Genomic DNA, 25753 nt, shown 5'->3' with positions numbered 1-25753 from the left:
AGCTTACAAGGTATGTTTAGATATCAAGTCCACCGATTCAATCTTTGTGATCCAATCTACAAATCTGCCAGTGCCTGCCATGTCTCCCGGGCCTGTATCACAGGAACACTCTCACTAAGCTAATAAGCTTGTGCAGTGAAACAAATGTGTTTGCTCAGACACATGGTGCAGAATCATTATAAGTAATGGGATTGCCCTAAATTGTAAACATATGCATACAGTACAATCTGTTAAAGTAAACTGGAGTCGGGGGGAGAAACATGGATGCCTAAATCCTGACTACTTCCAGCTGCAAAGTAGTCGGAGGTGAGGTCCAGCATATTTTCTGCTAAATTGGAACAGAAATGTGCCTGTAGAGCAAAATGTACCCCTGCCATATCCCACCATTCTGGCTCTAGTAGTGTATTAATCTTCTGCGAAGTGTGATTTCCATAGCCGTGACCATGACAAATAAAGTCAGATGCAACAAATGCGAGTGGATTGATGCAGTTTTCCATGTATTGATGCCGTTTTTTCAGCCATGTGGAACAATGTGGGGACTGGCACAATTTTAATGGATGATCTGAAGGTTTTATTGCATACTCCCAGTTCCTTTTCCATTATAACAGGCAAGCGTTTCTGATTCTAAATGGATGGTCCACCCTAAAAAAAAAAATTCTTTTATGTTGTTCCAATGCTGTATGACTTTCTTCCTTCCAGAAATTATTACAATGAGTGAATGGTGACTGAAGCTGTTGTTCAGCTTAATATGTCAGTTTGTGCTCCACTGTAGACAGAAAGTTATATAGGTTTGGAATGACATGTGGGTGAGTAAAATATTACAGTGAAGGCCATGACTGATCACATACAGATGTTTACTTATTAACAGGTACAAATCTTCATTTAAATGGAACCATGCATTTTGGTTCTAATATATTGCTATTCTTTTTGCACTGATAGTTCTGTCTGCTGAATTTAAGGGGTGTTTACATGACTGACTTCCTTACGTGGAACAAGCATTAAAACGGCAAGTTTGTGAAAATAATGCTGCTACTATGTCCATGTAATCTACAAAAAAACCCTCTGATTTTTGTGTAAACAGTGATATGTGTACTTGAAAACCAAAACAACATTGGCAGACTACAGGATAACATTTGTGGAGGGGTGTAACAGAGGTGTTTCCTATAAAAAAGAGGTAATTGCCAACTACCAGCCAGGAACTATTTTTCTAACTATAGCTCCAGAGCTGTAGTTGCAATCGCTCAAGTTTGCGAAATAGTTTGCAAATTTTCGTTGGAGCGACGGATTTGGGAAACGGCAAATTAACAAACTATTTTTGTAACAACGGAACTTGCGACCTTAGTTGGCTAACAATGGTTTTGGGAAACGCACCCCTGGCTGAGGCTTGATCTCTTTCAGAACTTTTTTATTTTCTACTAAATTTTTTAATAGAGGAGCTCTGCAATTAACAATGCCCTGTATAACCTACACCTACATTTACCTTTAAAATATATATATTTTAGGATAATATATATGTTCATATTTTTACTCCAATTCAGGAATTAATATGTAAACATTAGGGATGTAACGATTTATGGTTGAAAATCGAAATATCGAAAATATATGACTATTCAGACCAGTTGAAATGTTAAATGAATTGCGATACATGTTTTGAACAGTAGGGGGCCTTTTAACATGTGCAATTTCACTTTACCTGCGCGTAATAAGCAGCGAGCAAGAGGTGGGGCGGCAGAGTGAAATGACAGTGGTGAATTATGCCAAACAAACTGAGTAAATATTGCAAAAAGACGTTTACTTACAAAAACAGAACAATGAATATGATGCACAAAAAGCATCAGCACAGTGAAAAACTACTGTCACAGACGTCTGTACGCCAAAAAATATTAATAAGCCAAACCACGCGGATCGGATGATGCACTGACGAGTGCTTAGGAGATCACGTGGTGCATCAGTGATTCATAGCGAAGATGTTTTTCAGACTGAAAGAGAAAGTTGTTCTGTTACAGAAGCAGCTATTACCCTCTCCTTTTCAAATTAGTTTATGCATATTTTAATAATTTGTTTATTATTATTGAATATTTAAAAATGTTGAAAATTAACTCTATAAGTGTATCACACTGATACCTATACTAATTATACAAGTAATATTAATCATTCACCTTCATAATCATGTTCAACTCCTGTCTCCATTCTACTTTATAATGAGTCATTTTATAATCAGTTACTTTATGCCAGTGGCCAGTCTTGGATCAGAGAGCATATCAACCACCTTTGTACACTCCTCTCTGGTTTAGGCAAGGCTTTCCTCTCCACACCAGCCATCTCAGTCCCCAGTGAAAGAGTTTTCTCATCAGTAGGGGACATTGTAAATGTGCAAAAATTTCAGCTCATGCTAGAAAACATAGACATGCTAATATTTCTTTTTAAAAGTGTAAAATTTTAGCACAGTCACAGTTTTAGTTTGTTTGCATTAATGAGTCTTCTTTAAATCATATTATTCATTTTGTTTATTTGTTTTTAAAATAGCAATTTGGGTATGGCAGAAAATATATTATATTTTGCAAAAATGTGCTGCTTGTAAAACAAAAAGGGCTCTTGATCTTAAACTTGTTTCAAATAGTTTTGTTCAAAAATCATGACTAAATCGTGTATCGTGAGATCCGTATCGTGAATCGTATCAAATCGTGAGTCAGGTGAAATGTTACAAAACTAGTAATTGGACATTTTTGCCATATTTTAAAATAAAGATTGCATATATAACATATTTTTACACATGTAAATTGCATATATTGCCATATATCACATTTATATATGGCTTTCATTAGTATATAACTTCTTTTTTTAAGAAATCTAATTTATATGCAACATTATACAAATCTTATTGTAATTCACCTCACTTTTGTTTTGCTTAATAAAAGCAGCATTATGTCTTTTGTAGAGATGATACTGAAAATGATCTCCCATCTTTCAAACAATTCTAGTTATCTGAACAAACACAAATATGCAATTATTCTTCCTATATTTGTAACTCGAGGTTTTTGTAGTTTAACTTTTCACATCTTTGAATCTTGACCTCTCATATGACACGTAAGATCATTGAGATAGTAGACGTAAGGATGATGTCACTGTATGATGTCATAGTTATTTGTGAGTGTGGGAAAGAGAGATTGCTGTGTTTGAGTTGCGGGGGGTGTTGCCAGTTCCGGCAGCCCAAGGCAATAGTCGTCACATTGTTTGAGAGTCTTTAAATGTACCTTAGACAGCTCTCTTTTTTTCCCCCTCTGCTGGATCTCACTCACACTACAATTACTGTTGATCAGGATTCAAAACAAAGCCAGCCAAAGCTGAATGAAGGCAACATGCTCCAACAATGCCGTCATACGCTGAGTTATGAGCTTGCGATTCGCATGAATGAAGGACCAAGAATGTTGCGTTTACCTGAATGAGCCACAGTCTCCCCACAGAAACCGGGCACAGTCAAACTAGCAGAGAATATTGTTGGGTTGATATTTTACTCCTCATAAGTTACATTTCTTTGCACGAAAGTCTGCAGATGGATGCCTTACCTGTCATTCGATGTTCCTGAGAGGCAATGTCAATTAGAGGGGGGAAATAAGTGGCCAGAAAACTGTAGTGAATGATTGAGACAGTAAGGGAAAGAAATGAAAACATGGCTAAGAATGAAATAACATCTTCAAAAGAGTAACGACTCTTCATTTTTGCTTCCCAAACAAATCAAGACGTTCACTTCTAATCTGTTTGTACTGGTGCTTTTGCATTCCCCCATAGCCTCATTCTTGGCTGACAGAAATGGTGAGACAATACGACCGAGCCGTCTGTTGTCTGTCTTACACAACGCCATGTCACACTCCAGACAATTTGCAGAAATCGTCTCTTCCTCTGGTCAGGCCACAAAATGTTGAAGTCCCTGTGGTGTCTTCAGCGCCGATGTTCAAAGTAGACAAGGTCTTTGTAAATACTGTTGTTTAAGTTGTAGATGGATCGTTTAATGCACGATGAAAGGAGGCACTTGCATATTTTGGTTTAGCAGAACATTTGTCCTGCGCTTTAAGTGTAAACTTTCTTCTTTGTTATGGAAAAGGGCAGTTCAAAGAGAGGTGCATAGGTTGTCAGGTTGGTGCAGTTTTGGAGTTACATGTCTAAGTCAGCATGCATTAACAAGGAGTTTTATTTCTTGTGTCAGTTGAATTTAGCTTCTTAATACAAAACCTTTTTTTTCTGCTTTGGATTAACGTGTTGAATATGGGTTTAAAGCTGCACCACTTTAAATAATGATTTAATTCAAGTTTATTTGTAAAGCGCTTTTTACACTAATTATTGTTTCAAAGTAGCTGTACAATCAAATTGAGTTAAAGTTACAAACAAATATAAGTTATTATATACAGACACAGTTAACCTGCAATTTTGAATAACCTTCCTGATAATGTCCGAGGCTCAGACACAATCTCACCATTAAAAACTAAATTAAAGACCTAAGCTTCAATGCTGCCCATTCACTATGAATGAGTGACGTCAGGCATTGCTGAACTGCATTGTGGATCCGTCGGCGCCGCTTCAGAGGCATTGCTTGTTGCAGAACTTGGTACTTGGATAACTTTTCAAGCGCCGAAGGAAGCATCAGCCAATCAGATTGCTGTATGCAAATAAACCAGCTCAGACAGTGGCCTATTGCTGACTAATTTCATTGGCTGACGCTGCTATGACAATCGCGTCAGCCCCAACTTCAGACACGCCTTCTGTCAAGTGCTGACGCTGAAGCCCTGTGTGAATGGGGCGTAACACTCCACCTGCCTTAATGCACCAGACATTTTGTTAGAAATGCTCATTTGCTTTATATGTTTGTTTCTATGTTTGTTTATAAATGTTATACTTTTATTTATTGCACTTAATTTTCGCATCAACCTTTAATATCTCTTGTTCAAATACCTAATGAACAGCAGCTATGCAAAATATTTTCTTTGACCTTTATTTCCACCTGGAGATGCCCATCCCGAGGCATCTAGAGATTGTGCAGCAACATTGATGTGATCCAAGACCTGTAAAGAGATGATGCTAACTAGGGTTGGGTCGATAGACGATACCATCGTCCATCGCCAATGGCCGATAAACATCACGATGCTAAGCCTGCATCGCGATTCTCTGTTGCGCCCCATCACAGTAGCGACTTGCCTGTGAAAAATGCTGGTGTACCTTTATACAAAAATAAAGGTGATGTCTATGTGTACATGTTTAATGAAGTGTATTTGTGTATGTGTTGTCCTCGAAGTCCTCGATGGTTGGCATCATTTCTTCATCTCTTCGTATGTGTTGTCCTTGAGGTCTTCAATGGTTAGCATTAGGGTTGGGCGATGTCGGCCAATTTGGCATCGTACGATGTCTAATGTAAAACATCGAGATTGACGATGGCATCATCTTCTTAGGCAGTGGTGAATTAATTATTTATGAATATTTAAATTAGGGGTGGGCTGTTATCGGTGTTAACGCGAGACTCGTATCGCGCGACAAAAAAATATCGCCGTTAATCTATTCTCAAAGTTGGGTTGGGAGCTGGGTCTATTCTACGCAAGCTATGATGACTTTCACCTTGATATTTTGAGCCGTCTGACAAAAAAGTGCGCCTCTGAATTAAATCAGCAGGATGCCTGACTTTAACTGCACACATATTATGAATGCCTTCGGCAGAATTCAATTGAGCCTTTTTAATTAAGATTAATCTAGATTAATTCCGAGATTAAAGCAGCTTAATCTAGATAAAAAAAATTAACCTGTAATTTAAATAATTCATATCAAATTAATTATTTTGGTCTACCGTTTCAACTACCTGATGCGCATGGTATTTGTTTTACCCATAACAAAATCATGAATAAATAAAGAGAAGTTACACGCCAAATACCACCTGTTTATCAGTTTTTCCGCAGGACTATGGCATGAATAGGCAGAGTGATCTGTATTGTTATGATAACGTCGACAAACTTGGTTGGTAAAAAAGGTTCTGACGCTGTGACACGTTACCTGATAGATTCAAAAGACCGAAAACTAGTTAGATAGAAACACGATTAATGAAATATCACATTTAACAGCCATCCAGCGGTACATGCTTGATAAACTGTCCGACGTGCACTGCTCTCTGGGGTTTTGTGCACAAAGCATCCGCTGACTGCCTGGAGCTTAAACGTTTGCATATATTGCAGCGCATGCCTTTCTGTGTGTGTCTGTGTGTGGTCACGCGATGTGCATTTTCAGTGGTATAGTGTGGAAGGAGGGCTTTTCAGAAATGCGAGATGAAATGCCAGTGTGGTAATGGATCATTTTCGTTCTAAAATGCCATTTTAAAACTAAGACGTATTAGTGTTAACAGGGCCTAAGTGTGTATTTTTCACGAGCCGGTCGCTGCTGTGATGGGGCACAACGGAGGATCGTGATGCAGGCTTAGCATCGTGATATTTATTGGCCATTGAAGATGGACGATGCCATCGTCTATAAACCCAACCCTAGTTAGCATTGTCTCTTCACATTTCTTGGATCCCAGCAATGATGTGCAAGCCCAGTATGCATAGCAGTTTTACTAAACAAAAAGATACACTGTAAAACCCAAAAAGTTATGGTATATATACTCAAACCATTTGACAAAAACTAATCCTAATGAGTACTGTGAACTTAACTCATTTGAGTAAACGAAACAAATTGAGCACAGCAAACCCAATAAATGAAGAGAACTCGAACCAATTTAGTACTGTAAAACCCAATAAGTTAAGGCAACTCAAACCGTTTAAGGAAACTGATTGCAACAAACCATTTAACTTAGAAAGCTATTCTATAAGTACTGTCAACTTACTCCATTTAAGCTGAAATAATGAGGTATTTAATTAACTTATTACCTTAAACACTGAGTTCAAAACTCTTTTCAAATGAGTAGAATTAACTTTCAGTCAATTTTGAGTTAACTACACTTATTTCATTTGATAAAGTGGACTGTTGGGTTTTACAGTATATTATTAAAGTGTTTATTTGTCTGTGGAGCAAAGAATTTATCTTTTTCAGTTAATCTTACTGATTCGTTCTATTTTTCACCACAAACATTTGTACAGACTTCACTTTCTGATCCAGTAATCTTTTTGTGTTAGTTTAGTGAGGGGGTATTTCCATTTTACTGGCTCAGTAATAAATGCATGTTAAATGAAATTTGCATAAGAGATCGAGACTGAATGTGCAGCCTGATATACAGTATTATTTTGTCAGTGTTAGGGGATTTATGAGTGCAGTTGAATTGCTGTCAGAAGAAATATTTATTTAATACTTTTTCTAAGTTCAGGGGTGGATGTGAGTGAGGTTAAAAAAAAAAGAAATGTGTTCCTCTGTCCTGAAATAATTCTTATTCAGTTCCGCAATACCAGCATAAGTTACACTCCGGCAGGTTAACGTGACAGACTTATGGTAAAGTTTAAAGCTCACGCTGGTATGATTCTTGGAGCAAAAAACCCGCTTAGCAGCCAAATTAGGCCTAGCCACTGTAATTTACATAGAAGTCGAAATTCTGCCAGACCGACACGCTTGGATAATTAGCATTTAAGAGTGACTTAAAAACATAGTCGAAAGATGTTGTTTACATGTACAAAAGCCACTCGGATTATTCTGTTTTTCTTAGATGGCCTTTTATCAGTCAAACAACAAGCAAGACACATTTCTGTTTATCTCGAGATTACGTGTAAGTAGAATTGAATGCAGAATATGAATAGGGTCCCAGTAAGGTACCTTCTCGTTTTTTTTGGGTCCCAGTGTCTCTAATATTGGAAAGTCATCATATTTTCTGGTTTAGAGCTTGAATTTGATCCCCTCGACGAATAGATGAAAATACGACGCGAAATGGAAGACTCCAGTCATAGCTCCAGGTATAAATCAGCTGGCGGTAAAAAGATTTCCGTAAAATGTGGAAGCACTGAGCCCTCTAGGGTGGCTCTTGGACACCCTTGCCCTAGACACACCAGATCCCAGCCTCCTTTTTTGACATGCCTGTGGTCAGAGCTGGGAAAGCCGTCCTCAGACATGCTTCTGTTCCAGAAAATCTCAAAAAACGTCAGCTGTGCCGTTTCCCTGACTCTTTCCATTTGTAATTACCAGGCCAGTAACAGAATGGCTGCATCAATGCAGGTCTGAAATTCATGCCATATAATTGATAACAAGCGAAACCCAGCCAAATGCAAGGCGGTGAGGGAAATGGCACGGCCGATCGATAGGCTAATGCGATCGTTCACGGTCGATCGTGTTGTTCGAGCTCATGTTGACAGCAGCAGTTAAAGAAATCATTTAACTGCCGCAAGGCTCTGCTGAAACGGCTCTGACAGTGGGATGAAAGGAATAACACCCCAGTGATTAAGGAACAGGGGAAACGGTTTGTGATATTGCCACACCACCTTCAATTAGGGAAATTCAATAAGGCTGATAGTTTTCAGCTTTTTGATGTTCCAACCTCACGCCAGTCCTGGTTTCCGGCCTTCTCTGCACTACGTTCGCAATCAGGTCTGAAGTGTGTGGGCTACATTTTTCACCAATTTATGGTAAATGTCAGGTTTCTGTGTACAAACTATATACCATATGTCTTTATGTGTGGTTGGGGGAAAAATGTAGACGAATCATTTCCTCATCACAAGAAGGCTGAGGGTGATGTGATGTGGTGTGGTGTGGTGTGAAACAAAATCTGTGCAATATAGAAAGTCTATACAACAATGTTCTCTATTTTACCCTGAAAATATATAAAGTCAAGCCTGAAATGATTTATACCCCTGGCAAATTCTGACTTGTAATTTAACATTTTTTTTACATTGATACCTCTTGTGCATCATCTTTTGGGGGAAGTCTGTGTCCTTTCTGGTATAAAAAAACTTGCTGGTTGAATAAAAAGTAACTTTAACTTGCTGGCAGCTAGCTTTCTGCGAGTCTCACATGGTCGCATACTGAAAACAAGTAAAGCTGCGCCCTATCTTGCATGGGAGAGCACATGGGAAAGCTAGGTTGCTACTGTAAGTGAGACCAACAGAGTTGCCTTTTGGGTACTACCACTGGTGCTTTTGGTGCAGAATGTTTCGTCAATATTGTATACAGTACAACAGTTCAGAGTCACACTGCTAGCAATCAAAGATTTATGTAAATTTGGCCAGCTGAATGCTTTCTGTACTGTACAGGAGACACTGCACGGAGGAGGTTGATTAACAGTGGTTTACAGCCAATCAGGACACAGAACACAATGCACTGTAGAAAAAAAGCCAAGTGAATGTCAAATTGCACAAAAAAAATCTAAGAAACTGGGAGGCCAAGAAAGGTGAACTGAGTTATTGTGAGATTCCAACCTATAGAACAGGGGTGTCCAAAGGACAAGGTCCCTTTAAGGCAAGTCATTTCACTCTGCGGCCATCTTTAAAACGTCTCTCGGGCATTAACCTTGGGCAATCTGTTTGAATGGGGAAACATCAACTTGCTAAGCTTATGATTACATTTCATTTTAAGACTAATCAATGAAATTAAACAACAACTGTCTTTTTAGTTTCATTTCTAAATGTTCATATCAAACAAAATCTGCAGAAACTCATTTCTGGTCCGAGCCCCTCCCCCGGAGAATTGTCATTCTATAGCAATCGCTGATTGGCTACTGTACTAGAAGGTGGGCTTTATTTGCCATATTGACAGTTACACTTTTCCTTTTTCAAAAGTATACGAGTGACATGTCTTATGTATTCTGCAAGCTGTCTCATTTCAGAGTTGAGTCCTTCGAAGTCCACACAGGCTGAACCGAGCGTTTTGAAATGAGATGATCTAGCCTACAGAGGACAGATTTCGTCACGTTAATGAGCGCTGATAAGATTTGTAAAAACTTTTTTTTTCAAAGTTATTTTAAAACTTATTTTAAGCGATCTGAAGGCAAAACAAGGTATACAGAAGCTGGAAATATATTTCCTTTGATCTATACATGTACACATACAAATTTAAACTGTCAATAAAATCAATCTTTAGCATGACATGTCATACTCTTTTAGTTTTTAACATGTGTTTAGATATCCAAGTATGAATAAACTTAATTCATACATTTAAATCTGAGTTTTCTATTAAAAACGCCCTGCCATTGTCAGCGTGCAATGAATCTTGGAACATTCGAGGCCGCGAAGAATCCACCGATTGTGTTATCTGTAATTTCCCATTATCTGGGAAACGGGGGATGCATTTTGAGGCTGTGTTTGAAGGAGACTTCGAATTTTTTTTAAATGAGACAGCCTTAGTCGCACTGCGATGATGTAACGCACTTCGAATACATCCCTCGGAGGATGCAGCCTCTGAAATGAGACACAGCTATAGTCTTTGTGAAGGGCTGGTGTGGTGAAAAATCAAGTACCCCCTGCAATCTAGTCCGCTTAGAACTCCAATGGATCGTCTGCATTGAATGCCTGATCAAAAGCTATTCTACTTTTCCACAGTGCATTTATAATCACATCTGGTGCTTTTTATAGTCTATTCTCAGTCTTGAAATTTTAACAAAACTAACCATATCAGTACCATTATTATGAGTAACTAACTACAAGTTAAAGACATGCATAGTTAAAATAATTGAAGCGTTTGTAATGATGTCTTTTTGATGTATTTATGTGTAACATTATTTATTTACATAAGAATTGGTAGCATAAATGAGAAATTCTCCATGCCACAACACATGCCTTTAGTTGTACATCACTATAAGAATTATATCACTTAAAATAGTTTTATGCCATTATAACGCTCTTTTCAATTTTATGAATTTAAAGATTTCACTGCTTTTATATATATTTTTATGCAACAAACTATTCCTATTGCAACTCCAGTGAACCATTAGGATTACCCAGGGTCCTAGGCAGACCTAATTGTCAGGGGGGACTTGATTTCTCATGACACTGGTGTCCTGCTGAGTTTAGCTCCAACTTGCCTTAACACACCTGCCAGGAAGCTTCTAGTATATTTAGTAAGAGCTTGTTTAGCTAGTTTAGGTGTGTTTGATTAGGGTTAGAGCTAAACTCTCCAGGACACCGGCCCTCCTGAGTTTGGATTCAATAGAACAATACCCATAATTTCCTTCATAATTCAGATGTTTATTTATTTGGTACTGCCGTAGTGACCTTAACAAGAAATGGCCCATCCAGGGATGTAATTGAGATGCTTTATTATTGATAAAAGTATGAGAATATTAACATTTACAGTGCTTCTTCTGTATGTTTTTTTCCTTTCTCAAGACTTCCTCTTGTTTAATTTTATAGAAAGTGTTTATGAATGGCATTGTGAAAGAATAACATTGTTATAAACCATGCAGAGCTGTACTGTTGTTGTTTTAAATACTCTCTATTATTTATTCAGACTCAAGAAAAGATGAGGGTCAGCGAAATGCATGATATTTTATAAAGCATTGTGGTGGGTCGACTAGTTCGGACTGTTACTCTATCTCAGTTTGTGATATTTAAAACTTGGCTCCAATCAATAGCAATGTCTCTGGTTTGCAGCTATTGTGTGCGCCCAAGGACATTTTCCTGTAAAGAGGACGCTAAGGAGCTTACATTAAGAGACCTTTATTGTGAAACGGTATGGTCGTTACTGGCTCCTTTGTCTTCCACCAGCAACATGATCCTGCTCGGAGTCAATGCGGTTTTGGGCTTTCAGCGGCTGTCTGAACTCTACATACAGGAGTCGAGCTTTGAATCAAGTCACTGTGCTGCTCGCATTAAAAAAGGGTTTCCTCTTCAGAAATGTCAGGCCTCGCTAGTGTCACAGTAATGACAGTTTCTTTAGTCAGTGAAAGTTTTATGTGTCAATGAAAACGTCTTAGACAGTTCTATAGCGGCACACGTTTAACCGTTCAGCGGGGCACTTTGCAGTTAGTTTGCTCTGTGGTGTAGTGGTTTACAACTTAATGTTGCTAGTTCAATTTGCCGAAGCGAGTCACCATGAGCTATCAACATGTTCCCTAGAGCAAGGCACTTAACCTCAGTAAATCCAAGTGAACTCTTTTGAATTAAAAATAAATAAATAAACGGTTGCTTATGTTTTCCTGTTTATGGTACATGTTCATAAAGATTAGGATCTCCCATCAAAACATTAAAAAAACGCATTTTAGCATATTTCGGCCAGGATTAAGCTATGAAATTGAATTTATTTCACAACAAACGCAATAAGGTCAGTCTGTAAGTTTATACTTTAAATGCATTTTAGCTCCACACAGTGCATTTCTGTTCATTTGTCAGTAATCACCAATGATTTGCCAAAATCCCAATCGTTTGGTACAAAGACATAAAGAGTGTTAGCAATGCTAGTAATCATGTCACTTTGTGTAAACGTCTATGTTTTTGTCTTGCTTTATTGTAGCTAGCTATGGAGCTTACCCCATCTGTAAAGGCTGCTCGGTGTGTTCCAAGGACAACGGGTGCATGAACTGTCAGCCCAAGCTCTTCCTGTTCCTGAGGAGGGAGAGGATGAGGCAGTACGGCGAATGTCTTCACGCCTGTCCGTCAGGCTACTACGGCATGCGAGGGACAGAGATCAACATGTGCTCCAGTAAGATCCTACAGTATTTTTTCACACACTTACACTATATTGTAGCACTACTGTATGGTTGTTAATGCATTGACACATCTTTTTAACTTGGACTATGGAATATGTTTTTACCTGGTCAGAGGTCACTTATTGTGAATACTTCAAGAGAAGTAAATCTGCCTTGCATTTGAAGTACAAAATGCTTCTAACTTGTAAATTTGTTATGAGTGTAATAGTTTTGCATAGACTAAGCTGACGACAAATTATTGAGTATTTATTCCAGTGTTTCTCAACTATGTTCCTGGAGGACTACTAGCTCCACATTTTCTATGGTTGCGTGCAAAATCACATTTTTCCATACTATATAGTATGCCAAAATCAGTATGCGAGCCGAGTAGTTTGCCCGAAATCATATATTCAAAAAACAGTATGCGAGAAGTACCCGGATGACCCACGTTCGGTGAGATTCTGAAGTGTGCATTTGATGGACGCCAAGCTATGCCATGATGTTCCGCGAGAGGATTCATAAATGGGAGTGAAGCGACGCAACTCTTGTGGGTAGGTCACGTGATTATAAAAAAAATGGTGGATGTAGTATGTCCGAGTTCCATTTATACTACTTACATTCATACTGCATAGAACCCACAGGCCAAAGTAACCTTTGATTTGGTTCACCATCCCATCTGAGAATGGCTTAGACATTGTCTTTTTTAAAATTTAATGTAAGCTTATATTTGTTTGTTTTATTGTTAAGCTACAAAAATGCTATCTGAACTTAAATGTTTCAATGTAAACGGTGTAAATATATCAGACTTAGTTTAAAATGTACATACGACGGATAGAGGATACTGCAGAGACTTTGATGAGTAAATTAAGGCAAAGGCAGATTCTGCTTCACTAGTGTATTCAGCATTACACTCCACTGTGTTATAAATGGGATTGTTTATGTTTACATTGCAAAGTTCTAATTGAAAACGTTATGCTGCATTAGGAATATGCTGATGTTATACTGAATTAGGAAATTAACCATAGCAATTGTAATGTAAAAATATTTGGTATATTTATATTTGGCCCATGGCTATCAGTGATAATTTGTTTTTTAGCCCTTCATATGAAAAAACTGGGCACCCCTGGTATAGAACATACTTTTCTATCGGGCGAGTAGTACATTTAAATTCAAATGCAATTCTTACTGAGAAGTAGGCGGCTGCGTCCGAAACCGCATACTTCCATACTATATAGTTCGCGAAAATCAGCATGCGAGCTGAGAGTAGTATGTCCAAATTCATAGAATTCAAAAATCAGTATGCGAGAAGTACCCGGATGACTTACTACTTCCGGCGAGATTCTGAAATGTGCATCCCATGCACACTGCACTATCCCATGATGCTGGTGCAAGTAGGTCCCGTGACCATGACAAAATGGCGGATGTAGTACTTCTGAATTCCATTAATACTTTTCACATTCATACTGTATAGAACGTACTTTTCTAACAGCTGAGTAGTATGTTTAAATTCAAGTAGTAGGCGGTTTCGGACGCAGCCAGCAATTTTGGACGCAGCCCATGTCTCCTTAAGCAAACACACCTGATTCAGATCATTAGCTCATTAGCAGAGACTGAAAGAAATCCATTTCGGACGCAGCCCATGGCAAGGTACTGCATTTGAATTTAAACGTACTACTCGGCCGTTAGAAAAGTAGTATTCTATGAATTCGGACATACTACTCGGCCCGCATACTGATTTTGGCGTACTATATAGTATGGAAGTATGCGGTTTCCATGTCTCCTTAAGCAAAAACACCTGATTTAGATCATCAGCTCATTAGCAGAGAATGAAAGACCTGTTATGGGTGTGGCAGACAAAGGAGACATCCAAAACATGCAGTGCTGTTGAACATGGTTGAGAAACACTGATTTAGTCTATAATAGAGCTGGGAGTATATATAAGGTCTTTTAAATAGCTTCGTAGATATAATTAACTATCTAAATTAATTATCAGATCCTTTGACAGATAAATGTGCTAATAGATCTGCTATTTGCACTGTTTAATGCATTTAGAATCTGTGGTGCTTGCAGTGCTCAGCTTACATTTTACAGATATATTCTGCATCCTAAGTTGCTTTGTGAACCATTTATACATTTTTATACATTTTACTAAGAATACTATCTAATCAGACTTTATTCAAAGAGCCCCTATTTCGCAGTATAAAAGGTCATATTTTGGTTTTGGGTGTCTCTAATAGCAGCCTGATATGCATGCCAAGTCAAAAAACACATTCATTGTCTTATAATATGCATTTATTTTTTACCTATTATCTCAACGACTTCTATATGATTTGTTCAGTGATGGATTTTTTTTCCCAAACCCCTCCTTTGCATGAGGCTAATCTGTGCTGATTGGTCTGATGACCCAGTCTATAGTGATTGGTTGACTGCGTTCAGGGCGAGATGGAGAGAAATGCAAAAGAAGCAGTCAGCACAGAGTATATGTGAGATCCCAATGTAGGAATGTAATAAAGGCAAAAGTTTAACTATTTTGAAAATTAACCGCGCCACTCATGTAAGGAACAGCTGATGGTTGCCATAGCAACAAACAGCAGGAGATTGCATGCACAAAATGCATTTAAATCAGTAAAGGGAGAAGCAAGCGTCACATTTTAATTGTGGTTTTGGAGGTGATATTTGAAATAACCCTTAAAGATTTAACCTGAGAGATACATTACAAGCAATGCTCTATAACTGATATGTAATTACAAGCCGTGCGGAGCCATTACAAGTTACAACACACAATTAAATACATATTTTGCGAACTACAGAAAACGAGGCAACCATTTTACTTTCAAAATTTTAACTTCAAGTTGTGTAGGAAGGAGAAACACTTACAGGATCTGAAGGAAGAAGAAACTGGTCCACGCAAACTGTGTAACAGTTACTGCCAATATCTTGTACATTAATAGTCTTTGCTGATATTTCCTTTATTAACGATTGACCGGCGAATCCCGCGCTGCAGATTTAGTTATCGTATTAATCATTAGAAAATGACAGGAACAAACACAGCACACGGTTGGCTATACTGTGGTGCTGTTGTGAAATTGAACTTTAACTATTTATTCCCCACATCCACATGTCTGGCCATCTTTTAGTGATAGTAATCTTTACGTCATGGTCAATCCCTCGCACTCCACTAGTGTAGGAAGGGAAAGGCGCGTTCACGTTTTACCGGATCGGATAATTCATATTTGGTATTGTTTTGTGTCAACATTGATACGAACAGGCAAAAGATCCGTACGAACAATGAACAGAAAGTTGAATATTTTATTTAAAAATCTATATTTTTAAACAAGGTGCATATTCAGATTTATCCCTCAGCTGTATGTTTTCATTCACTTAGAGCTGTGCTGCGCACTACATGGTCATTTACAAAAACCCATAATAGGGGCTCTTTAAATGCATGCATTAGATATGCATTAAAGTCTCAGGATTCCTAAATTGTGGCATTTGTGATGGGATTTACTAAAAAAAGAAGTACAGGATGTTCAATTCTTTAATTGACTAGTCAGCTGTTGGCCAGAAACAGGAGCAAAGCAGAAAAATAAAATATGTTTGTATTATATTATATTACTTTTATTTGTCTGCAAAGAGCAATATAATAGTCATACCGGAATTGCATATCCTTCTCCTGCCATGCCCTGTATTTTATAACCTTATTTTAACATTTGCGCCAGGCCTGAGACACTCCGAACCTTTGAGGTTAAGTGAAAAGCCTGAGGTGTTGGCTTCATGCTTCGCGTGAAAACAAAACTCTAACTCTTCAGATTGTTTGAGCCAAACTCCTGACAGACAGACTTGAAACCTCAGAGGAGTGTGTCAGGACCTACAATGCTAATAAACCCAGATACAGTACAGACACCCCTGTGTAAAAACATGTCCCTTCTCACTTTGCAAACCTGATACAGATTTATCTGCCAATGTTTATCAGATGAGGACAAGAGGGAACGCCTAAAATACCTCATTTACCATAAACTTGATTGAGGTTACTTTATAGAGATTGCCAGTTCTTGACCAGCAATCCAACAAGTTGGGTTGGAGAGATGGAAAAGATGTTGTTCTTTAAGACTGTGTCCTCCAACCATTCGCTGTCCCAGTTGAAATTTGATTTTAAATGGTACTGATATGTGGCAAGTTAATCTGGATTCCTTTCGTGGAGAACTTCTCCCAGAACAAAACCTCACATTGTCACGTAGCATCAAATCTCAGCGCAAAGCCTACTTTGATGTGATCGCCATTTCAGTCATGACTTCGTAATCCAGCTTCGCATTTGACCCTCCTACTTAAGTTATGCTTTCTCTGTCATTTTTGCTAAGCTGCTCATGTCTGTCAGTCATAATGAGATGTTCTATCAGGGTTACTGTGAAAACTAATCACTGGGAACACTCAGAAGCCGATAGAAGTCGAGTTTTTAGAGCAAATACGTTCTTCCAAGAGCCTAGAATTGTGGATTACATTGAAGTTGATCGTGTTTTTAAAAACAGGCTCTGAAATCACTTAAGGAGCAGCTGCTTATCATTATACTTGAGTGTGTGTGTGTGTGATCCTATCTTGTTTAAGAATGCTTTGCAGAATTGCCGGGCCTGAGCGAAAACAAAGGCAAAGAGGAGACAGGTTTGCACTACATCAGTACAGACTCTTCCGCTGGAGCCGTGGGGTGGGGTGGAGCGCTTTTCAAATCCACACATCCAGATTGAACACTCTGACCTACCTCTGGCGAACATCATATGCGTGACCCAAGCCTCTCGAATGAGCAGAAGGAAAGCTGGACTTGTTTTCTGATTCTGTGGGAAGATGAGTTTGATGTTTGGGACTTTGTTTGAACTTTGTGTTGCTAAGCTACAAGTTATAGTAGTTTAGATGTATAAACTATTAATTTGGGGGGCGACATGGTGGCTCGGTGGTTAGCACTGTCGCCTTACAGCAAGGAGGTCGCTGGTTTGAGTCCCGGCAGAGTCAGTTGGCATTTATGTGTGGAGTTTGCATGTTCTTCCTGTGTTCGTGTGGGTTTTCTCTGGGTGATCCGGTTTCCCCCACAGTCCAACGACATGCAGTACAGGTGAATTGAGTAAACTAAATTGGCCGCAGTGCATGTGTGTGAATGAGTGTGTATGGGTGTTTCCCCAGTAATGGGTTGTAGCTGAAAGGGCATCCGCTGCGTAAAACATATGCTGGATAAGTTGACGGTTTATTCCGCTCTGGCGCCGCCTGAAGCGTCCTGGTTAAAAGATGATTAAGTCTTTCACTGATGGTTCATGATTCATTTATTGGTCACATTCCAAACAACTATTAAGCATTACAGCAATGTGAATCTCCATAAGTACTATAAAAATAACCAAACAAACAAACAAACAAACACAAATGAATTCCAAAAATTAAAACACTAAACCTACATCAACAATCAAACATTATCCTAAACAAATAGACCAAATGACCTTATTTTCCCTTAAACCTGGAGCTAAAACTCATAAACGGGGAATCAGTGAAGCAGCCGTATACCTGTGCCTATTTTACCATGTTTCATCTAGCGTTCCAAACAAAATACAACAAAATAACAAAAAATCTAAATCATAAACAATAAAGTAACAGATTATTTCAAGTTTCGTTACACTCCCACCAAATTTTACAGTACATATTAAACATGAATGATTTCCACTAGAATGAACTTACAGTAAACAAACTCAGACCATGGAAATACCAAATAGTTTTTTACTCTCATTGAAGAGAATAACATCGGGATACTAATTGGACTCTAGCAACAGTCCAAGTTTTTGTATAGGCCTTTCAATTACTGAAGGCTTGCCAAGACCGTTGTCTTTCATGTCATGTTTTGAATCGCCTAGACATATATTTTGGCTTTTGTAAACAATCTGTCGGTACTAACGGTAGTCTCTTTTACTCTGTCCAATCTCCATTGATTTCTTGGCAAATCGTCATCTTTCACGATAACAATATCACTAATCGGAATATTTCTCTTAGGAATGTGCCATTTTGGTCTGACAGCTTTGAAAGATATTCTCTGCGCCAGTGACTCCAGAACTCTTACAATAAATGTTGCACTTGTTTCCCCCTTTTACGAGCATTGGCAGGTTCCTTAAAACTTCCTGGAGGGGGTAAAGCAACCATTGAATTTAATGTAAGTAGATGATTAGGAGAATGAAGGGACAAGGCTGAAGGAAAACGAATGAACAAAAAAACAAACCGACGAACAAACGAACAAACAAATGAATACAATTAAATTGAATTAAGACTGTGTAATTCACACTTTTCTCATGTTGATCATGATTATATACTTGCCTCCATGTCTATGTCTCTCTTCTGAGTAATACAAAAAGATGACGATTTGAATATTTTTGCCAATTAAATAAAAAATAATAAATAAAATTACAATTTATATGAGAAACTTAAGCTTAGCTACCAAATAGTTGACCATGCTTTGACTGTTTTAAATAATTCATTTTAAAGTCATTTAAAGAATGATGTTTTAAATAATGGTTTAGACACACAGCATTGTCGGTTCACAAAGAAAATCAAACAAACATAATCCTGTTGCTCTACTACACTTGATTTTGGTTTTATTGTAAAAAAAAAAAAACAAGAAAAAGTGTTAAATAAAGTGTTAAATGAGAATCTAAATTATTTTATGGCATACTTCAAAAAATAAAGATGATTTAGTATTCAAAAATGTTTTATTTTGAATATTTTTTAAATAAATAGGTCTTACACTACATCTTTTTAGATTTTTCATTGTATATGTATTAATTCCAGTACTTTTACTATAAACCTAAATATCATATTTGGTAGAGGTTGATATTTTTTTTTTAATTATGGGATATGTTGTAGCACAATACATTGAGTGTGTTAACTAGCAACGTTAGAAGTTAGGAAATGCGATACAAAACATTTTTCTTGGTGAGGTGGTTAAAGGGTTAAACTTAATTGAGAAATTTTTACTTCAAAAACAACTGGAACAAAAGAAAGCATAAAAATGTATTAAAATGTTAAACATGAAAAAAACATTTTTACATGTAAATGAGAACTGTTACAAACTGTAAAAATGTTGGTAATTGAAATAGAACTGAATTTAAATTAAATATAAACAAAATTTAAGAACATAATTGGGAATAGAAAAACAAATTAGAGTTGTTGCAGATGAACTAGCTGAAATTAAAATTAATAAATAAAACTAATAAAAATAAAACTAATAAAAAAAACATCAAAATTAATCAAACAAGGAAGAACAAAACAAAATTACAAACATTTTAACTCTAAAAATAAATTATATTGGGGATCACGGTGGCGTAGTGGGTAGCACAATCGCCTCACAGCAAGTAGGTTGTTGGTTCAACATGCGCTATAGGTGAATTGGGTAAGCTAAAATGTCTGTAGTGTATATGTGTGTGTGTCTGTGTGTGTGTGTGTGTGTGTGTGTGTGTGTGTGTGTGTGTGTGTGTGTGTGTGTGTGTGTGTGTGTGTGTGTGTGTGTGTGTGTGTGTGTGTGTGTGTGTGTTTGTGTGTGTGTGTGTGTGTGTGTGTCTAGTAATAGGTTGCAGCTGGAAGGGCATCTTCTGCGTAAAACATATGCTGGATAAGTTGGTGGTTCATTCCACTGTGGCGACCCCAGATTAATAAAGAGACAAAGCTGAAAAAAAATAAATGAGTGAATGAATGAAATATATTCAGATAATTAATAAATACTGCAACAGTGTACAAATGAACACTGTTAAGCTAAATTTAAAGCTGAAATTATCTGGATGATTAGCTGCTTAATCCCCATGTACATACCATTCTTTTATAAAAATGACATTTGTTTTTATGCAAAAACTAACATGCAATATACAGTGCAGGGAGTTCCAGAGATACAACTGAATGTTGATCCAAATGTAAATTACATAATTCATTGATATCTATAAATATAAATGGCTGAATTGAAAGAACCAAAACGAAGACAGCGTCACGTAACGAACATTTTCAAACCAGAGTAATTAACTTCAGCATTGTTTTTCAGATAATCAAGTAATGTTCCCTTCGCATGTTTCTTAAATATTTACAAACATATAATAGTATTTATATGCTTTAGAAGAGTCAGAAACTTACATACAACGCCTTTAAAGAGATCATGTTGAATTATTTCATGATTTTACTAGATGTTTAACTGTATGTCCAATACAATATGACACATAAATTAGTAGCTTTGCTGCTTTTGATTAGTCACTCCCAAACACAGCCAGCTTAGCTGAAGCTAACCAGATAAAAAGAGATTGTGGGAAGGATATAGGAGAGATAAACTTTGGAAAAGAGGCTCAGCATGTAAAGAGAAATGGTGTGCTGGTACCATCAGTTTTTCCACAGGTTGTCAAGTAGAACCCCCTCCCCCATCCATCTTGAACCCTCCCTTTACATTTCAAGTCTTGCAGTATTACAACTAGGAACTGTCTTAACAGATACATAAGCAGTTATATATACACTCACTGGCCACTTTATTAGGTACACCTGACCAACTGTTTGTTAATGCAAACTTTTAATCAGCCAATCACATGGCAGCAACTCAATTCATTTAGGCATGTAGACATGCTCAAGACCATCTGCTGCAGTTTAAACCGAGCATCAGAATGGGGGAAGCAAGGTGATTTAAGAGACTGATTTAATGTGGCTTGTTTGTTGGTGCCAGACGGGCTGGTTCGAGTATTTCAGTAACTGCTGATCTCCTGGGATTTTCATGCACAATCATCTCTAGGGCTTACAGAGAATGGTCCGAAAAAAATATCCAGTGAGCAGCAGTTCTGTGGGCACAAATGCCTTGTTGATGCCAGAGGTCAGACAAGAATGGCCAGACTGGTTGGAGCTGATAGAAAGGCAACAGTAACTCAAATAACCACTCGTCACAACTGAGGTCTGCAGAAGAGCATCTCTGAACACACATCATGTCTAACCTTGAGGAGGATGGACTACAGCAGCAGAAGACTGGTGCCTCTCCTGTCAGGTAAGAACAGGAAACAGAGGCTACAATTCACACAGGCTCATCAAAATTGAACAACAGAAGATTGGAAAAACTTTGCCTGGTCTCATGAGTCTTGATTTCTGCTGAGACCTTCAGATGACTACTTCCAGAAGGATAACGCTTGTCATGAAGCGCAAATCATCTCAGACTGGTTTCTTAAACATGACAATGTGTTCACTCAATGAGGACTCAAATGGCCTCCACAGTCACCAGAACCTAATCCAATAGAGCACCTTTGGGATATGGTGGAACAGGAGATTTGCACCATGGATGTGCAGCCGACAAATCTGCTGCAACTGCGTGATGATATCATGTCAGTGTGGACCAAAGTCTCTGAGGGATATTTCCAGTACCTTGTTGAATCTATGCCATGAAGGATTAAGGCAGTTCTGAAGGCAAAAACAGGTCCAAACCATCACAAGTATGGTGTACCTAATAAAGTGGCCAGTGAGTATATACAGCAAACATAGAATATAATTTGTATATCATTCTTTTTTTACTTACAGTTTTTACTTACTGCTTACAGCTTACTGATGCATCTCTTTTATGGATGTGCAGCTTTACAGTGGCAAGGTTGCAAATATTAACGTTGACTTTATAAAATATATTTTATGTGATGGATTGCTCATGTTAGTAAGCTGCCTTCCGCTGAGTAAAAGATATCGGCCCCAGATGACCTCCTGTTTATCCGTATGTGAAGTTCCCTTTCCTCTCTTAACTCATATGGAAACCCTTTTTAGAGCTTTCTGATTGCCAATATCCTGGACGTGCAGTCAAGTATCACAGTTAATCCAGAACTAGTATATGTGCCACTTGAGAGCCCCCGTGTCAAGCATAATTGTTTCATCCAATTTTATACTCTGTTTTATTGTTCCTTGTGTTGTAAAATCTGTTCCTGTTGTACTGTTGTTGCAATTATTCCCACTTTGTCACTATTTTAAACTGGCTAATGTAGGCGTTTGAGCAAGTCTGCTCAAAACCTTCTTAAGATTTCGGGTTTTACGGGTAGTTTTGATAATCCAGTGGGACTGAAGTGGACCTCTGCCACACGAAAGAACTGTTGACTAAAGTGGTACCTAAATGTAGTTAAGGAATCAACACAATTCCAAAATATGTCCTTCCAATGAGGTAATGAGTTCTGTACCCTCTGGAAATGAATGGTGTGTTGCAGTTAAAGCCATTTGGGACCTACAAAAGAACAGTTGCCGTTGGCCCCTGTCTTACTCTCTCACAAGAGAACTCGATTTGTGTAAGGGTTGTAAGCCACACACATGTGCTTCACCTGAATTATATGATCATTGTGAATGTACATGGCTAGTGTCAAGCTAAACTGGGAACTTACTGACATCTGAAACAAGTTAAAAGAGCTATATATAAGAATTCAAAAACCCTTGTCATCAGTTGCACCAATGGGATTAAGCAAATAGTTGCAAGCAACTGATATTTCATACCTGCATATGTGTACATGTAATGTACAGTAAAAGAAATGACGGTCGGCCATTGGGCTTCATCAGTCCGTCAGTCAAACTAGGTGGTTTGGTTGTTGGGTTAACGTCAGAGCTTGTTGGTCCGATTCATCATGTCGAAATGTTGGAGATTACCAAAAAACATGGGGGGCGGGTGGAATTACTTCAGTTTTCCAGGAGTATAAACAAAACAGAATGAAATGTAGTGTTGGAGTGTTGGCAGGTATGCCCAAGATTGGTTTTCCACTGAAGGGTTGTGCCTGGTTAGTACTCAGATAGCAAATCTCATGTGGCTTAATCCATATGAACCTATATGATTATTCAGCTATGGATCACATATGTCTGCAGCCGGAATTAAGGAGAATTATTTACTTTATTTATTAAATTTCTCATTAATTGTATTTTATTAACATCTACTCCTACCCCAACCCTAAACCCAACCATCACAGTAATGTAAAAACAGATCTGGAGTCTTTCCTATTAGTATAGCTGATTAACCATGTGGATGGATGAAAAGAAGGCCCCTACTGGCCCATATCTATCTGCTTATAAACACTGATAACACCCATTCAATCGAGTGATAATATTCGAAGCGGGTATTACTACGAGACCATGACTGGCCAATAGATGGAATGGCATGCATTCAGTCATTTATTCTGAGGGGAACTTTGAGGTTAGACTGCCATTTTGAAGGGTTGCCTCAAACTAAATTGCTCAAAACCGTCCACTTTCAAGGACCCTTTAGAAAGAAAGAGTTCAAAGGGTGTAAGTTATGGATACTTTTTGATCCCTTTTTTCTCTATGCTGTTTAATTTATAAAATAGGTGATGTATTCAAAGGGATTGTTTTAGTCCCCTACACATGCCTTTGAAACTTACTCTGCAGGAGTCTTCAGAATACCCTTCAACAGTATTAGGGCAGGGGTATCTAATCCTGCTTCATGGAGAACTCTGTCCTGCATAATTCCTAAATTAATCACAACTGAACCAGCTAATCTTGAGACTTGAGATTAAAAACTCTATACAAGTGTGTTGTTACCATCTCTAGAATGTTGGACCCCCAGGAGCAGGATTGGACAGCCCTAAATTAGGACATAGGGATGAACCCTCCAGAATGGAACGCAGCCTGTCTGTGGGCGAGGATACAAAAATTTGGAGTTTTGAAACTTTCTAACTGAAAACTCTCGTCAAAACTGATTGCAAAATGATGCTGTTTACATGATCTGCCTGACTTCTGCTGAGAAATAAACAGGGTTATCTGGGTGTAGGTAACTTGGAGATGCTTTCTTAGAACCCTGTATGAGGATAATTAAAATATATTGCTGCAAACGCCTCAAGAAGTCCCAGAGGACTTGGGTCACCCACTGGCACATCAAGATGGCATTGTTGGGTGTGAGAAAGTCAACCACAGGATATGCTTACCAGAAAAACAGTCTGACTCTTTCAGTAGGAGAACTGAAAAAATGTGGCCAGATTTAGCACTTCCTAAGCATGGGCATCCCTTTGCACCACAGATGGCTGCAGAATACTATGCATTGGTTACTGTGACCTCAAGATGTCTACCAAATTTACCCCTTGTTTACAAGTCACTGCCATATAGGATTTAAAATCGATTTTTATTCAAAAACGAAGTTACGGTTACATGTTTAATTGCTCTAAAATGAAGTAAACTTTCAACAGCCCTGGCAAACGTGGTTCGCAACCACTTGAATATGACACTGGCTCGAATGTCCACAGCTTAATTTGCTTTATTGTTTTTTTTGTTTCATCCAGACCACAGCAGAGAGGCATTCCTGCCACAAGTCTTTCAGGATTAGATCACCCCTAAAGCTTGATGATTCAACTCAACATGCACTTGACTTGAAAACCACATTGAAAGCCAAGTGGAAAAAAAGGACAAACATAAATCTCAAGCAACAGTTTACAGTGGAGAAGGCAATTTCAGCTTCCTCTAATGTTCTATTTAGGTTTTTTTTTCTCTTGCATTTGGCTTTCATCAGATTCCCACCGTCTGTCCTTATTCTCATGTCATTGTGAGAACAAGTGATCTAATTATATCAATATTTATTCCAACTGTAGGAATGTTTTCCTCCAGTCCTTCAAATATGACATCAGCATTGCCCTGTAGGAACTAAACACCTTGTGGAGAAGATTGATTGATGGATTGATTGATGGATTAATGGATTGATTGATTGATTGTTGATTGATTGTTTGATTAATTAATTGATATGAGCAATATCACACTCATAGCAGTGCAATATGGCTGTATATCAGCACTGGTGGGAGGCATGCATTGTCACGAGGCTGCAGGCAGAGCATCCCACCAGTGCTGATATACAGCCACATCGCACTGCTACGAGTGTGATATTGTGTTTATACAACAGTTTGATGGCATTCTCGTGTATATAAAAAAGAAAATCAAACGCGGAGAGTCTAAAAACCCTTTTGTATTAGGAACTACTTTCTTCCACCATTCATTCACATCTGCGTCAGAACAGCAGAAGCCTAATACTTAGTCTTCTGCTAATACCTAATACCTACTAATTCACCAACGTCACTTTAGAGATTATATTTGAATGACTCTCTAGTGTAATGTTGCTGATATTTTAAGATTATTGATGAAGATTATTATGTTGTGTTTGCAAAAAGGCAAAAACGCTAAACACATGCGGGCATT

The 25753-nt window shown here is 38.0% G+C and overlaps 1 protein-coding gene across 2 annotated transcripts in view; it reads left to right on the top strand.

The window, feature by feature from the left end:
- Nucleotides 1-25753, top strand: part of rspo2 (R-spondin 2) — a 99353-nt gene that overhangs the window by 23060 nt on the left and 50540 nt on the right. For both annotated transcript variants that reach the window (XM_073925179.1, NM_001281990.1), the window contains 1 exon segment: nucleotides 12394-12582. In XM_073925179.1, the coding sequence (XP_073781280.1) occupies nucleotides 12456-12582 (127 nt within the window). In that variant the 5' untranslated portion in view covers nucleotides 12394-12455.

The sequence above is a fragment of the Danio rerio genome, chromosome 16 (assembly GCF_049306965.1).
Source record: "Danio rerio strain Tuebingen ecotype United States chromosome 16, GRCz12tu, whole genome shotgun sequence".
NCBI classification, from domain to species: Eukaryota; Metazoa; Chordata; class Actinopteri; order Cypriniformes; family Danionidae; genus Danio; species Danio rerio.
Note: the sequence above shows the minus strand (reverse complement) of the source record. Positions and strands in the feature narration are given on the sequence as shown.